We start from the raw sequence: 15,339 nt of genomic DNA, 5'->3' as shown, positions 1-15,339 counted from the left end.
TGCTTTATACGGACGCACACAAGAGACGCATCCAGCGCAGATACAGCATGCTATGCAAGGCTTCACAGTTCCGTCAGTGCTCACTCGCTGCAGGCTGTTGGAATCGCACCACTGGCACGAGTTGTTGCAAACTCAGCGCTGACACCCGTTGTTGCAATCGGGTCGCAAGCCCCAAGGGTAGCGTTGGCCTGGCGGCCTGGGGCACTGGAAGCATCCGAAGGTCTCGGCAAAGCATGAGTCGACTGGTAACAGAACAACTGGTTTATTCTAACATCGCAAAAGAGCGGGCGGTCAGGTCGACCGAAGTGAGAGACGGGAGAGCACGTAACTCGACAGAAGAAATCGGAGCCTCTCTCCCGGCGTCCGGGGGCAGCTGCTTTTATAGTCTCGGAGTCGAGGGCAAGAGGGAACGCCTCGATAGAGGCGCACGTGACGGGGCACGGACACGCTGAGAGACATGTTGAGACGAGTGTGGTGACGCATCCGCCAGTGGGGCGCCGATCAGACCTCCTCGCTTCACACTTGGGGAGCTCCTCTCCCCGGCTGCCGCGCTTTGACAAGCGTGGGCACACACACACACACGCACACACGAAGACACGTGGCACTGAAACACGCCTGGACGCGCTTGGCGGGGAGGCGTATCGGCGGCGCTGAACGGGCCAAAATGTCCGCCGCTTTGAACGAAGCCCCCGCGTCCGTTGCATCCGCGCCGGCTATACCGCGCGTCGTAGGCGAAACGTAACAGACCGCCCCGCCGGGGGAAGGAGATCCCGATGGTCAGGGGACTGCATCCGCTGTCCGGAGGGATGTCGCTTGATGATGCTCATAACCGAAGTCGGTCGTCCTTCGGCGTTTCTTGAGCGCAGCGCACAGAGAAGGCCTCGTTCTCTCGTTCAGGTTCACACAGGACACTGCAAAGTGACTTCGGGAGAGTTGACATTTTTGTTCTCGTTCCCGGCAAGCGTTAGAACTACGCCGAAACTCAACCGCTTAGTCAGCAAGCACGGCACAACCCTCACTAAGCCATGCCAGGCTCTTTCCCCTTTTATACTACTGCCTAGTTCCTTACAGTAGTTTAGCAGCACTCAGAACGCGTCCATAAATGGGAAAATTGCACTAGAAAGCACATCATCACTTTGAAACACTACACAAAAGCAATATGTTAAAAATCCTGCCTCAGGAAGAAAAACATCAGTAACAAACAATTTTGAGGCTGATTCCCACGTTAGGGGCTTCGACTTAAGCCATCGGCGTTACCGTTGAGACTCCCCTTTTTGTAACGCACCTCAAAGGAATGTTGTTGCAAAGCGAGGCTCCAGCGCAGGAGGCGGCCATTTGTGGAAGAGATAGTCTGCAGCCATTGGAGAGGGCAGTGATCCGTCTCGAAGCATGCGAAGCGGAGATCGCAGCGAGCGACCGTACACTAGCTCAGCTGGCGAAAACCCCGTAGCAGCATGCGGCGCGGTCCTTAATGCAAACATCACCCCAGGCAGACACAGCTCCCAGTCAGTTTGTTGTTCAAAACACAATGCTCTCAACACGCGCTTCATGACGGAGTGGAGCTTTTCAACGGAATTCGACTGTGGGTGGTACACTGAGCTGTGTAACAGCTTTACCCCGCACCTTTCGAGAAAGGCTGTCGTCAAAGCGCTAGTAAATACTGTGCCCTGATCTGATTGGATTTCCGCAGGAAAACCAACTCGCGCAAATATGGACAGTAGTGCATTGACTATCTCAACTGAGCTTAGTTCTTTAAGCGGCACTGCTTCAGGGAACTTTGTCGCTGGGCAGATCACAGTCAAAATGTGTCTGTACCCCGTGGCTGTTACCGGCAGAGGTCCCACTGTATCAATAACGAGCCGTCTGAAAGGCTCCGTAATGATAGGTACCAACTTCAACGGCGCCCTCGATTTGTCCCCTGGTTTGCCCACCCGCTGACAAGTGTCGCATGTCTTCACAAAGTGGTCTGCGTCCCGAAAACACCCTGGCCAATAGTACTCTTGCAAGAGACGGTCCTTAGTTTTCTTAACTCCTAGGTGTCCGGACCACGAACCCCCATGCGACAAGCGCAACAGATCCTGACGATAGCATTGAGGCACGATCAGCTGATCGAACTCCACTCCTCTGCGGTCTAGATACTTTCGGTACAGGACCCCACCTCTTTCCACAAAGCGAGCATTTTTCTTGGCGATACCTTCCTTGACAATGCAGCGTATGTTTTCTAGGCTGCCATCCTTCTTTTGCTCGGCTATCAAAGCCGACCGGCTGACTTTTAGCAACCTATTAAGTCCGTCTGACGTAGGCGCGATGAGCAAATCTGCAGATAGCTCTTCTAACTTTCCCGTGTCGGGCATTTCCTCTCCAGTATCTGGTGCCTTTAACGCTACAGGCTCAATTTTATTCAGTTCGGGCGTGCTCTGAATATCAGCTTGCTGCGCCTCTGACCCTTTCTCATCGTTCGACAACGTCGGCCCCGCAACTACCGCCTTTGCAGCGAGCTCCCGAACCTTCGATCTGGTTAAGGCCTGAACGCTAGCCTCACCAAACAAAAGCCCCTTCTCGCGCAGGAGGTGATCGGACCTGTTCGAAAATAGGTACGGGTACTGGGGGGGCAGCATAGATGACACTGCGGCCTCCGTCTCAAGTGCTCCGAAAGGTCCTTCAATAAGCACTTTTGCTACGGGCAGACACACGCTATGAGCTTCCACTGCTTGCTTGATCCATGCACACTCGCCCGTGAACATATCGGGTTCTACGTAAGAGGGGTGAACTACATCCATTGTAGCTGCGGAATCGCGAAGCACTCGGCACTCTTTCCCGTTCACGAGGAGGTCTCGCATGTAAGGCTCGAGAAGCTTCATGTTCTCGTCAGTGCTGCATAAGGACAAAAACACGACTTTTGTTTTTGTTTCTGGACACTGCGCCGAAAAGTGACCCGGCTTCTGGCACGTATAACAAACGCGCGCTTGCCTCGTCTCGAACCGCTTTCTGCGTTCGGCTTCGGTTGCCGCCGTCTCCTTACGTTCGGTCGGACACTGCGCCGAAAAGTGACCCGGCTTCTGGCACGTATAACACACGCGCGCTTGCCTCATCTCGAACCGTTTTCTGCGTTCGGCTTCGGCTGCCGCCGTCTCCTTACGTTCGGTCGGACTGCTTTCACTCGCATCCGCACTACGTGTGTCCCCCTTTGCTCTCATGGGCGTGAACTTTGGCCTCTCAAACTTGGAGCCAAATTCACCCTTTTGACCGTCCTTAGCTCCGCGAGCCCGACGCGTCACAAACTCCTCGGCTAGCTCGGCGGCTCGAGCCACCGTACTAACGTCTGGCCTATCCAAGACCCAGTACCGCACGTTCTCAGGTAACCGACTATAAAACTGTTCTAGCCCGAAACACTGCAGAACTTTCTCGTGGTCACCAAACGCTTTCTCTTCTTTGAGCCACTCCTGCATGTTTGACATAAGCCTGTAGGCAAACTCTGTATATGACTCACTTTTGCCTTTCTCATTTTCCCGAAACTTCCGACGGAACGCCTCCGCGGACAGCCTGTACTTTTTTAGCAGACTCGATTTCACTTGGTCGAAATCCTCTGCCTCCTCTCTTTTCAAGCGAGCGACTACGTCGGCCGCCTCGCCGGGTAACAAAGTGAGCAAGCGCTGTGGCCACGTTTCCCGAGAGAACCCCTGCTTCTCGCACGTTCGCTCAAAGTTAACCAGGAACAAACCAATGTCCTCTCCAAGCTTAAACGGCCGCATCAGGTCAGTCATTTTGAACAATACTCGTTCTCCTGCACCGTGTGCCTGACTTCCATTACGAGCGCGTTCCATCTCTACCTCGAGACGCTTCATTTCCAAAGCGTGTTCGCGCTCTTCTTTTTCTTTCTGCTCTTTTCGTTCGCGCTCCTGTTTCTGTTCTTTAAGTTCGCGCTCCTGTTTCTGTTCTTTAAGTTCGCGCTCCTGTTTCTCTTTTTGCTCTTGAAGTTCGCGCTCATGTCTTTCTTTTTGCTCTTTAAGTTCGCGCTCCTGTCTTTTTGCCCGCTCCTCAATGGTCTCAAGGCATTCCGACAGCTCGTCATCCTCAGCTTCTAACTCAAGAATAGCCCTTAGCAGTTCCGGTTTTCTGAGTTTGTCTGAGACATCCAGACCCAACTCTCTTGCAAGCTCCAGCAATTTCGGTTTGCGCAACGACTTCAAATCCATGGCTGCTCTGAATGCTGCTTTCTCTACTGCCTATTGTCTTGCCGCAAACTAACCCGGCAGCAACGACAACCACAATTACCAGCTCTGTTTCTGACACTAACAAAAGCCTGGCAAAACTCAGCAGAAGAAAGTCCCGCACTCACCAAACCTCGCAGCCAAGAATACAGCGCAGTCGTTCCGCTGCAGGCAACCAGTCATCACACAGGGCTCGTTGCACTGCTCCCGGATGGTCGTTGTGCTGCTCAGCATACAGTCAACCGCATCTCTTCGCTGCTGGCCTCCGTTGTCGCGATCTCACCGCTACCAGCCAGTTGTTAGAATCGCACCACTGGCACGAGTTGTTGCAAACTCAGCGCTGACACCCGTTGTTGCAATCGGGTCGCAAGCCCCAAGGGTAGCGTTGGCCTGGCGGCCTGGGGCTCTGGAAGCATTCGAAGGTCTCGGCAAAGCATGAGTCGACTGGTAACAGAACAACTGGTTTATTCTAACATCGCAAAAGAGCGGGCGGTCAGGTCGACCGAAGTGAGAGACGGGAGAGCACGTAACTCGACAGAAGAAATCGGAGCCTCTCTCCCGGCGTCCGGGGGCAGCTGCTTTTATAGTCTCGGAGTCGAGGGCAAGAGGGAACGCCTCGATAGAGGCGCACGTGACGGGGCACGGACACGCTGAGAGACATGTTGAGACGAGTGTGGTGACGCATCCGCCAGTGGGGCGCCGATCAGACCTCCTCGCTTCACACTTGGGGAGCTCCTCTCCCCGGCTGCCGCGCTTTGACAAGCGTGGGCACACACACACACACGCACACACGCACACACGAAGACACGTGGCACTGAAACACGCCTGGACGCGCTTGGCGGGGAGGCGTATCGGCGGTGCTGAACGGGCCAAAATGTCCGCCGCTTTGAACGAAGCCCCCGCGTCCGTTGCATCCGCGCCGGCTATACCACGCGTCGTAGGCGAAACGTAACAAGGCCAATCAGAATGGTCAGTCGTGTATGAGAGACAAGGCGTTCGTTAGACAAAAAGCGGTTTTGCGTCGTGAAATTGAAACAATCGCTCCAACAGCGCAGTACGCTGCAACGGCTTTGCCTCGCATTCAACTCTCTCTTTGTCTCTGCATTCTGGCGCACCCGGTAGCGTGTACGTAGAGTCGGTCACAAAAGGTTACGGGACACAGAAGTTGGGAAAAAGCTGTATTCGCACAAACCTTGGACACGTAATTCACGGTTTCTGTGCGTATAACAGTCTTTGGCGACCTATCTACACAGTGATGCACTAAATCAGGAGCGCCGTGCCTAACAGAGCAGAAATTCACGTGTGCCGCTGAACCAGTGTCCCGTAAACTTTTGTGGCCGACCGCACATTCGCTCTCCGTGTGCCGCATCAGAGTAAACGCACTTTATCGAGCGGTTACGAGGGCTCTCAAAGACGGAGTTAAATGAGAGTCAAGGCGGCATTACCGACTGCCGCGCTGACGGTAAGAAACGGCGACCTGCGATGTTCACATATCATCATCATCATCATCATCATCATCATCAGCAGCAGCAGCAGCAGCAGCCTGATTACGCCCACTGCAGGGCAAAGGCCTCTCCCATACTTTTCCAACTACCCCGATACCTCAATATGCCTCAATATGCGGCCGAACGAAGAACACTCAAATCTACTGTTGACAGCTTGGACTCCCGCCCCTTTCAGAAGAAAAGCTTTTGGGCGCTTGGAGGAGTGTTCACTGTGCCCAATGTGCCATAAAATCACTTTTGAACTTTTTAAGTGAGACTGGTTTAGACGATCGCCTCTAGAAGCTGTGAGACGTGCAGTCAGTGCGAAATAACTTTTTGTGACAAGATTACTTTCTGTATGGACAAGATTACTCTTACGTGTATTGCGCCTACAGTGCGCATCCGCATATTGGACAACGTGTATATAGTATCTCATTGTACCATAACATAATCACCCGCCACCAAGCTTTCCCTGTATTTCCCACTTCCCCTTTCCCCAGTGAGGAGTAGCAGGCTAGAGACACGCTCTCCAGGCCGACATCTCCTCGTTTCTCTTCATTAAAATCTACTCCTCCTCCCTCCAGTCATGTACTAATTTTGGTCATGTTGTCGCTGAAAACTTCTTAATCTCGTCCGCATATATATGGAGGTGCACATATACCGGCGTGCAAATACCTGTCCATCGCCACAGCGAAAATTCTCATGATTTGTGGGAGTTCACTCGCACCGTCATCACCAGGAAAAAATAACCGTCAGCGCATTTCGCGACGTCCTGCCCCCGATTGTCTCGGCAGTTTTGCGACTCGAGCCGCGGAGCTGAAAAATCCAGCAGCGAAATTGTCGCTTTTCGACCAAAGCGACCACTTGCGACCAACGTGCATCGTGTGCTTCTTTCAGTCACCGATGTGAATGCTGCCTAAGGCTTTCCACGTATAGGTCACTGAACGCGATGACGATCAAATTATTCCGTATATTGCTTCCAACGACTGAAAGAAAGACTACGACGACGTAATACGTAATTACCCCGCCGGAGTGGTTCAAGCGTCCAGCTGTTATTATTTTGTGCGTACGTGCGTGCGTGCGTGCGCGCGCGTCGTAAACACCTTCGTGTAAGTACATTAGGCGCGCTCGTTTCCCGCAGACTTTGATGCGCGATTTCTCGATAAACACCTCGTTTCCACCGACGTGGGTGTCGTCGCCCCACACGGCATCGCAATTATATTCTTTCGGAATAAGCAGTGTTTTCGTTGAATGAGCAAGATGGTAACGGGACTGGTTCGAGGAGCGCCAATATCGGTAAATCCATCCAGTTTTGCATGGTATATATAACGAAATGCTTCTACAGATGTAGTGGTATAACTGTTGATGTGTTCCTGTATACCTATATGTTGCTCGCCATTACAACTCATTAGCACTGTGCGAATAGTAATTTTCAATACCGAATGGAGAATACGAATCCAGTAGATGCCAGAATCGAATCGAATATCGAATACTTTTCGAATATAGTTTTCGAAAAATGAACAGCCGTTCTCGCCATCGATGTTCGCATCCTATAGTATATTCACAACGTTAATCAGCAAGTTAATGTCATTACACTGCACGTGCGCTATACGAATCGTTATTATTTGTTTTGTTTTAGTTAACCGCAATAATGGACCAAGCATATAGTTAGCAATATATTCGCAAATTCGAGACTCGTTCGCGAGTTAGAGCTGGCTCCCTGAGTGACATGTAGCGGGCTCCGGCATATGTAACTTGTCGAGTTTTAAAAGCCAAAGCTTTACTGGCCGCGAACTTGCGGTTTCGCCGTGGCGGTGCTCCAAGGAGGCACATGACGTCACAACGCGCGCCTCTCGCTCCCTAGTCACTACTGCGCTTGCGCCACTAGTAGCTCCGAGCCACAGGTGTTCCGCCGCTAAGCAGCGCCGCGCCTTTCCGCCGCCGCCGTTTGGTATGACGTCACACAGCGTTCCTCGTCGTTGCGCTCGCCTCCGCTCGCTTCGCCAGCTGCGTCGCATGCCTGATAACATGTCGGAGGATTGAGAAGGAGAGCTCGCGTGCGCCGCAACCATAGTTGAGGCGGCACTATGGACGGCGACAATTCTGATAAGCAGGAGGAGGCCTGGAATCGACATCGGAACGAGATGAAGAGGAAACGAATCGCCCAGGAAACATGACGAACAGCGCGCCGAACGACTGGCTAACACCGCAACATAGCTAGACAACCAGACTAACCTGGACTTGCAATCAAGATTAACCAAGGCTAACCATGCTATGCCTTAGCTTTCGCTACGTATATCCTGGCATAGCTGAGCTAAGCCACTGCCAATTTTTATGCCCACTGTGGCAGCCGGGATGCAGTTTTAGCGCACAGTTGGCTATTTGATGTATTCGAAAGCTATTCGAAGAAAAATATTCGTTTTTACGAATAGTGACTATTTGATTCGAAGATCGAATTGAATAAGGCAATATTCGATTCGTTATCATGCTTTTGGCAGAGACTGACAGACTATACGACCACAGGAAAATGGACGCTCTTTTATTTATTTATTTATAGATACCGCGATCTCACAAACGAGACCATAGCAAGGTATACAGTACAAGACATCACGAAAAAGAAGAAAAATAAAGGAAGCATAAAAGAGGGAGGGAGAGAGAAAACAGCAAGTCACTTTGGAGGAGGATAGCACACGCATCAGTCCAGATTTGCCTCGCACGATAACAATGAGTTCTTGCGGACAACATCGTTAGTATGGTTATTTCATTCAATGATATATAGTTCGGGGAAGGACTAGTACTTAAAACAATTGGTTCTTTGGGAGTGCCATTTCCTTGTAGCACAACCTGTTGAGAAAGTTAAAATATCGGACGTGTCAAAGTTGTAGTTGCCATTGACTATTTGATAAAGGCGCTTAAGTCCTAAAACACGATTTCTGTGACTAAGTGGCAGGAAACCACTTTTTCTGCGATCATGTGAGTTGTAGTACATGATTCTTACAGCCTTTTTCTGTATTTTCTTTCTAGTTATTTTTTTTTCTAATGTTGGGTTTTGCCCGATGGTATACAAAAGCTGGCAAGTACAGGCTTTCATCGTTACAGATGCAGTCACGGTATAGTTGCACGATCTATTCCCTTAGTGACGAGCGTTCCGACGAACTGCATAACCTCCGCCGACGATGTAGAACCCATCACAGTTCGTTTCACTGCAGAATCGGTTTCCCACGCACAACTAATTGTTTGCGTCGTTCTGTTTGGCAAGGTGAACTAAAGTAAGAGATCTGACTTAGCTACGATTCAGTAGACAGTTCTATAAATAGCATTTTCCCCACTCTTTCTGCTACGACCTGATTCTCTATATCGCTTCGCTCCCGCACCCCTTCCCCTGGCATTCGGGCCACCGTTCAAGTTTCAGCAGGCTCAGTTAGACAGCTACAGTGCGGCCAGCAGTAATTTCCTCTTTTGCTTTTCTAATGAATAAATAATAACCTTTTTATGGCGAAAGGCTGCAGGATAACATGGAACGCTTTAACAAAGGCGCCTCGCATGTGCTATACACGGAGTCAAGGCTCAAAGCGTGGGCTACTTGGTTGGAAGTAATTAAACTAACAGCGCCGTGTTATCGCAACTTCTCTTGTGTCGAAGCTTCACTTTCGCTTTGTTAGGTTAATTAGGATCAGTTCAACGTCAACAATTCTCGCTGTTGCGCGCTATGGTAAATTCCGGATTCTTCGCATTGCCATTAACAGCAAGTAACAGAACTGTATGTATAGTGACATCGTCACGCTCTGATAGCGCGATAAGACCTTCAGATAACCGTGTGACGTATAATAAAACTGCGTCGAGCCAATAGCCGTACTCGCCGAGTGAAATATACGAAGGCGAATCGGTGCTGTATGACACACTCTCGTCGGTGATAAAATCTGACGACGAGTAGTCGTCTTCAGGAGTAATGTTGTTGTTTACGCGCACAAAGTTGCGCGCGGATGCGTTGTAATCATCCAAAGAAAGTGACCGTTTATCGGGAGTGCCGCCTCGCGATAAAGACTGTAAACAGTGATCGCAACTTAATCGTTCACTATGCGTCTGCTTTAAGACCTGCCAGCTCGCCGGTTGCATGGTGTGTGCAGTCTTTGGCGTGTTATACATGACGGCCCAGCAGTAATGCGTTTGCCAAGCACTGAAGGTGCAACCACGCACTTCATCCTTTGCGTGCTGGGCACCCTTCGGATCCGAAATGTAATAGGACAGTGACCTCGTGATGTGGAGTACCTGAAGAAGAATCGGAGTACATAACCTGACTTAAAATGTGTATGCTACGGAATACTGGCGATAGGAGACACAGAGAGATATCGTTTTTTAAATGATAACTAAAGAGGCGATGGCCTGTCAACAGGCTTACCGTGCTCTTTGTGATAAAGCAGGCAGAAAAATAAAAGATGGGAGGGGGGCGGAGGGGGATAGAAAGTCACTAGTTTGCATAGAAACAAATAAACCACCACACAAACTCGAGGCAGTCTGCGGCTGCTTTAGAACGGTATTCTCTTGCGCCATTTGCTGAAATATAATTTGAGGACAGAATGCGAAAATCAAAGGACCACAGGAAGGTGACAAAGGTGCATAGGGCTGACGCTGCTAACAACTGTGCTATTAACAACAAACTTTTTCCATATCTTCTGAATAAAATTTAGTTTCAAGTACATACACAGGGTGTTTTACGTAACTTGAACCTACGATTTAAAAAAAAAAAAGTGGTTAACCGCAGCTGAATGAAACCAACGACATATGGTCTGTCGTCATGTGGCGCTCCTTAGAGTATTTTTTTATATCCCACTTAATTAGTTAATTAACTAAGATCAACTGCGAAAAAGATTTAATGTTAACTTTAGGGCCAAGTGCGTTTCGTTGCGTTGCAGAGGGGGCTCAGAAACGACCGACCCAATCTTTTGTGGCAACGAACATGCTTCGTGGCGATTTTTTTCGGCGCTTTAAGAAAGCCCGCAAAATATGAAATAGAACCACGCGACTAAAACCACGTGAAATAAAACCGCCAGCCGCAGCGGTCGCGTTCCGATGGGGTCGGATTGCAAAAGCACCCGTGCACCGTGCCCCAGGTGGTCAAAATTATTCCGCATTCCCCCGTATACGGCGTGCGTCGTGATCAAATCGTGATTCTGGGGTGCTGGCGTGTACACCAGCACGATTCATTGTTATTCAAATTATGTAGCGCGAATCCCGTCCGCGTCTTCCTTTTTTGTGAGCCTGTGATAAGCACTTCTTTTTTCCCTCAGTTCACAGGGCTGTCATTATAGGACTGCCGCGCATGCGCATAGGAGTCGGAGCATGCACACACTAGCGCTTTCTCTGGCTGTCGACGCAAGCGGAAAACCCGCCTGTCGCGGAAAGAAAGAAAGAAAGAAAAAGAAGGCTCGCGAGCGAGGCCACTGGGGCGACGACCAGGCCGTGAGTGATCATCGTAATAAATTGGCGATAATAGCTGTCAATCCTTTCCGCGAACACGCGGATGTATACGTACATACATGACGTGGCTCACTGCAGGTCATTCGACACTTAGCGCAGGTGTAGGTGTAGGAAAGATGAAAGAAATGGACGAGCGTGCAAGGTTAGCCGCGCCAAGGTAAACAAAGCATGTCAGACTACGCCTTCAAGGAAAGCGGAAAGACGGAATCCTGTTTGAATAAGGATACGGTGGTGTCGCGAAACGAAACTATACAGCGACCGCACTTGATTCACAAGTTGCAGTAAGTGTACTGCCTTTATAGTCAAACGCTTTTGTAGGGAAGTTATGTGGTACACCTCAAAATATTATTCGTTATACAGGCCACTCCGTTGTAAGGATACAGCGCGCGATACCACTCACAATATAGAGCAGGCCAAGGACGTCTAACAAAAGGAAACATTAATTTAACATTCAAGACAGACTCGATGAAGTGGGTCGCTAATTTTTTTGCACGTGCGCACTTCCGACTGAAGGTGTGACTGCAGCCGATCTGATTGCACCGAGGTTCACGGCACGCTCCGCAGCGAAAGGCGGCAACAATGCAAGGCACATATATGGCGGCAGACCATCGAATACCGCTATCGCCTCCCTTGCCTTCAGAAACCTTGGTTCATTCACGGGCTCTTCACTACCGTTGCCTGTGTTAAGACTCGCGTCCTTTTCCGCCCTATCATGAATGGCTTTGAAGACGTCGTCGGAAGTCATTTACGATCCGATATCATCCCGTCGTCGTCAACTGCGACGTACTCGTCAGCCGCCGCACACGGTGCCATATGTTACAAAAAGAAGCGTGCAAGTAGGGCGATAGCGGACATACCGGAGTAGTGTAGCAGGACCGTAACATCCAAGGACGTCGGCATGCTCGTCAAGTGTGTCGCTATAGCGCGCTGCCGTTTATAGCACTGGCGCTGAGCACAGCTCAGTGGCGTCTGCGTATAGGGTATCGTTATTTGCGGTGCCGCTGCGTGGCGCTCGTTGTGAAGCAAAAAATCTGCCGACCGGAGACGCCTAAAGTTAAGTTTCATCTCGAAATAAAACAGCCCGCAAAAACCGAGTATACGGATAGAACAAGAGGCCCACCCCCCCAACCAGTCCTCGTTTATCTATATTCCATACGCGTGCTCCTTGTTGCGCACTGTTTTATATCGTGTCGAAGCATCGCCACCTCGTCCAAGTCACACTTTTAGCGCCTAAATTCCTTCGTTGTACGAGCAGATTCGTTGTAGTGATCTCCGTAGTTAAAAATTCAATTATGGGGTTTTACGTGCCAAAACCACTTTCTGATTATGAGGCACGCCGTAGTGGGGGACTCCGGAAATTTTGACCACCTGGGGTTCTTTAACGCGCACCTATCTCCGTAGTAAGAGAGTTCAAAATACACATGAAAGATGGCGATTCGGCCGGGACATGATCGATCCTTCGTTATAGAGGTAATTTCGTTCTGGAGGCGTTCGACTGTAAATACGCTGCAGGCTACCAATTGCCTTACGCAAGGGTGGTGCAGAGGGTTGAAAATTTCCAAAAACGCAGAAATGTGTTGTCTGGCGTAATGATATAGATTTTGTCACCCTGGCAATAATTGATTGCGGAAAATATTTTTCTTGTGTTTATTACCGAAACAAATATCAGCGTTAAACAAAAATATAATTATATGTATGCATGTGATGGCCTTCCAAGATGGTCACCATGAGCTTACAATCTACCCCTCCTCCAGTCCCTGCCACCCCCCCCACTCCCCCCTCCATAAGGGACACATCTTCTGTGCGACGCTTTGACCGCTACTATAGCACGCTACTGCTACCTACATACTGCTGCTGCCAGTGCATTGCTACCAAACCGCTATATATACTGCTGGATTGCCTATAGCCTGGTTTTTCATCCTTGTAGTGTACTAACTGCTACTGTCTCCAAGGTGATATATATAAATCATGGCGTGATTTAAAACCTAGCCTGGTCCATTTGCAGTTACATTATTCTTCTCTTTTTTCATTATAAAATCTAAGATACAGAAGTCCTTGCCCCTGCACGGTCGCGACCGCGCCTTTCAACGCATCTTAATGAGAGAAAATATAGAAAGAAAAAAATACACCCTAATGCAAATTAATAACTCTCGTGGCACATTGTTACGACCACTTTGCGGATGCTCGCGCCATACACAGAGAGAGAGAGAGAGAGAGAGAGAGAGAGCGACGGAGGCCACCCTTATTCTTAAGGCTGTAAACATTCTTTTACTGTACATGGCAGCAAGCCCACTGAGAGAAGCTGTACCGTTGAAAACTCTTAGGACAGAAGCAGATCACTGACCATAAATAAAAGGATAATGACCTACGAGATCCGTACGGATCCCTCGATTGTGAACACGGGATCCGTATGGGTCTCGAAACGTCATTTCGTTTACAGCGACATGCTTCATTCCTTAACAACGGTTTTACCTGACCAGGCGGTTTTGCTTTCCGTCGAACTCTAAACGACATACGAGAGTTGAAAACTGTGTATCACTTCTGACCACCTGTTGCGCAACGAAATATCCGACACAATAGTTTGACAGCTATAGCTATTAAAGTCTATTTCGCGCCCGCTTTCGTGTCGTTTCTCTCAGCTGCCATCGCGCTTATTTCCAACAAAAAGTCGTCGGAAAAGAAAACTTCACTTGTCGCCATCACTGAACCGATCCTACTCCTTACCTTAGCCATGCGACGAACCAGGACATTTAGGTGTTCACTTTCTTTCTTACTTTCATTTTTTTTTTAATCTGAGGAGTGACAAAATAATTCTAGAAAAACACATCGCCGCGCAATGCGAAAGTTATATTCTGACCCGCCGCGGCAGACCATGGCTGCTAGCTGAGCTCGAGGCCACGGGTGCGAATCCCGACCGCGGTGGCCGCATTTCGATGGGGGCAAAATTCAACAAAAACACCAGTGTATACTTATCGATTTAGGTGCACGTTAAAGAACTCCAGGCGGTGAAAACTGATCCACGCGGCGTGCCTCACAATCAGGTCGTGGTTGTGGCACGTAATTAACCCCGGCAGAAGGAAAAAAAGGAGTTCCACCCTGTATACAGCGCGCCGATGAACGTGTGGTAACGGGGACGAAACTGAAGAAAAAAAAAGAAGGAATAAACCGAGGTGGCGTGTTACGGCATCGCGCGTTCGCACGCGCTCGAAGACAAAAGAGCTCGCCTCGCAACAGCGCGCGAACTGCACCTTCTCGAGACGCGAAGCTGTGGCCCAGTTCGATATAATGCAAAACACGCCGCTGTGGCTGCGCTTTATTTTCTCTCCTTCAACGCGACCGCCCTCTGGCATAAGAGCGACCGAGAAAACGAAGGGAGACAAAAACAGAAATGCAGAGGGGAAGGGGGAAGAAAAAACGGAGACAAGAGTGCGCAATCTGTCGGCGGGTTAAAAGGGGTTGAAGAAAAGCGGCGTACGGAAAAGCAGGGTGCCCATGCTTTCGTCCCCACTAGAACCATACAGCACTACGGAAGCCAGAGCTTATCGTCAGCGAATCACGACAGACCTTGTGCCGCATTTGAACAAGCCCCAAACTCCCCAGACATATTTTACCTCACAATATATACTATATAATAGCATGTTCACACACTCAGGGTCTGGCGACATTAATTACGATTCTTGTAACTCGTCCACTTACTGAAAGTGAGCCGCTTGCCTATTCAATGTACACCACGATGTACCTACACAATGTACATCTACGTACACGATGTACACCACAACATACACTCTCTAAAGACTTCTGTTTACAAGACAGTCTCTATGTATTCTTTCTGCAGACAAAAGGCCCAGACGGAAATGAGGAAGACCCGCCGCTGTGACTCAGTGGCGTATCTGCTGCTGAGCGCGATGTCGCGGGTTCGCTTGAGCGCCGCAGCGACCACATTTAGATGAGAGCGAAATGAAAGAAGCTAAAAAAAAGAAAGAAGAAGTAAACGCACACGCACGCACGCACGCACGCACGCACGTACGCACGTACGCAAATTTGAGATTTAGGTGCAAATGAAAGGACCTCCGGTAGTCAAAATTCACCCGCAGTTATACGGTGTTCTCCATTACGGCGTCCATCATAACCCTGTCCCGGTCTTGCTTGAGGTAGTTAAAACGCAT

General features: G+C 49.7%; 1 protein-coding gene across 3 annotated transcripts in view; it reads left to right on the top strand.

The window, feature by feature from the left end:
• Zw (glucose-6-phosphate 1-dehydrogenase Zw) overlaps positions 1-15,339 on the top strand; it is a 61,428-nt gene that overhangs the window by 25,457 nt on the left and 20,632 nt on the right. Inside the window, exon 1 of one of the 3 annotated variants that reach the window (XM_055065938.1) lies at positions 11,021-11,155. The exons of the other annotated variants lie outside the window; for them this stretch is intronic. Coding sequence (XP_054921913.1) covers positions 11,036-11,155 — 120 coding nt within the window. The 5' untranslated portion in view covers positions 11,021-11,035. Of the gene's footprint in view, positions 1-11,020; positions 11,156-15,339 lie in introns of those variants that run through there. 3 annotated transcript variants of the gene reach the window in all.

Source organism: Dermacentor andersoni, chromosome 6 (assembly GCF_023375885.2).
Source record: "Dermacentor andersoni chromosome 6, qqDerAnde1_hic_scaffold, whole genome shotgun sequence".
In the NCBI taxonomy this organism is placed as follows: Eukaryota; Metazoa; Arthropoda; class Arachnida; order Ixodida; family Ixodidae; genus Dermacentor; species Dermacentor andersoni.
This window is presented reverse-complemented; position numbering and strand designations above follow the sequence as displayed.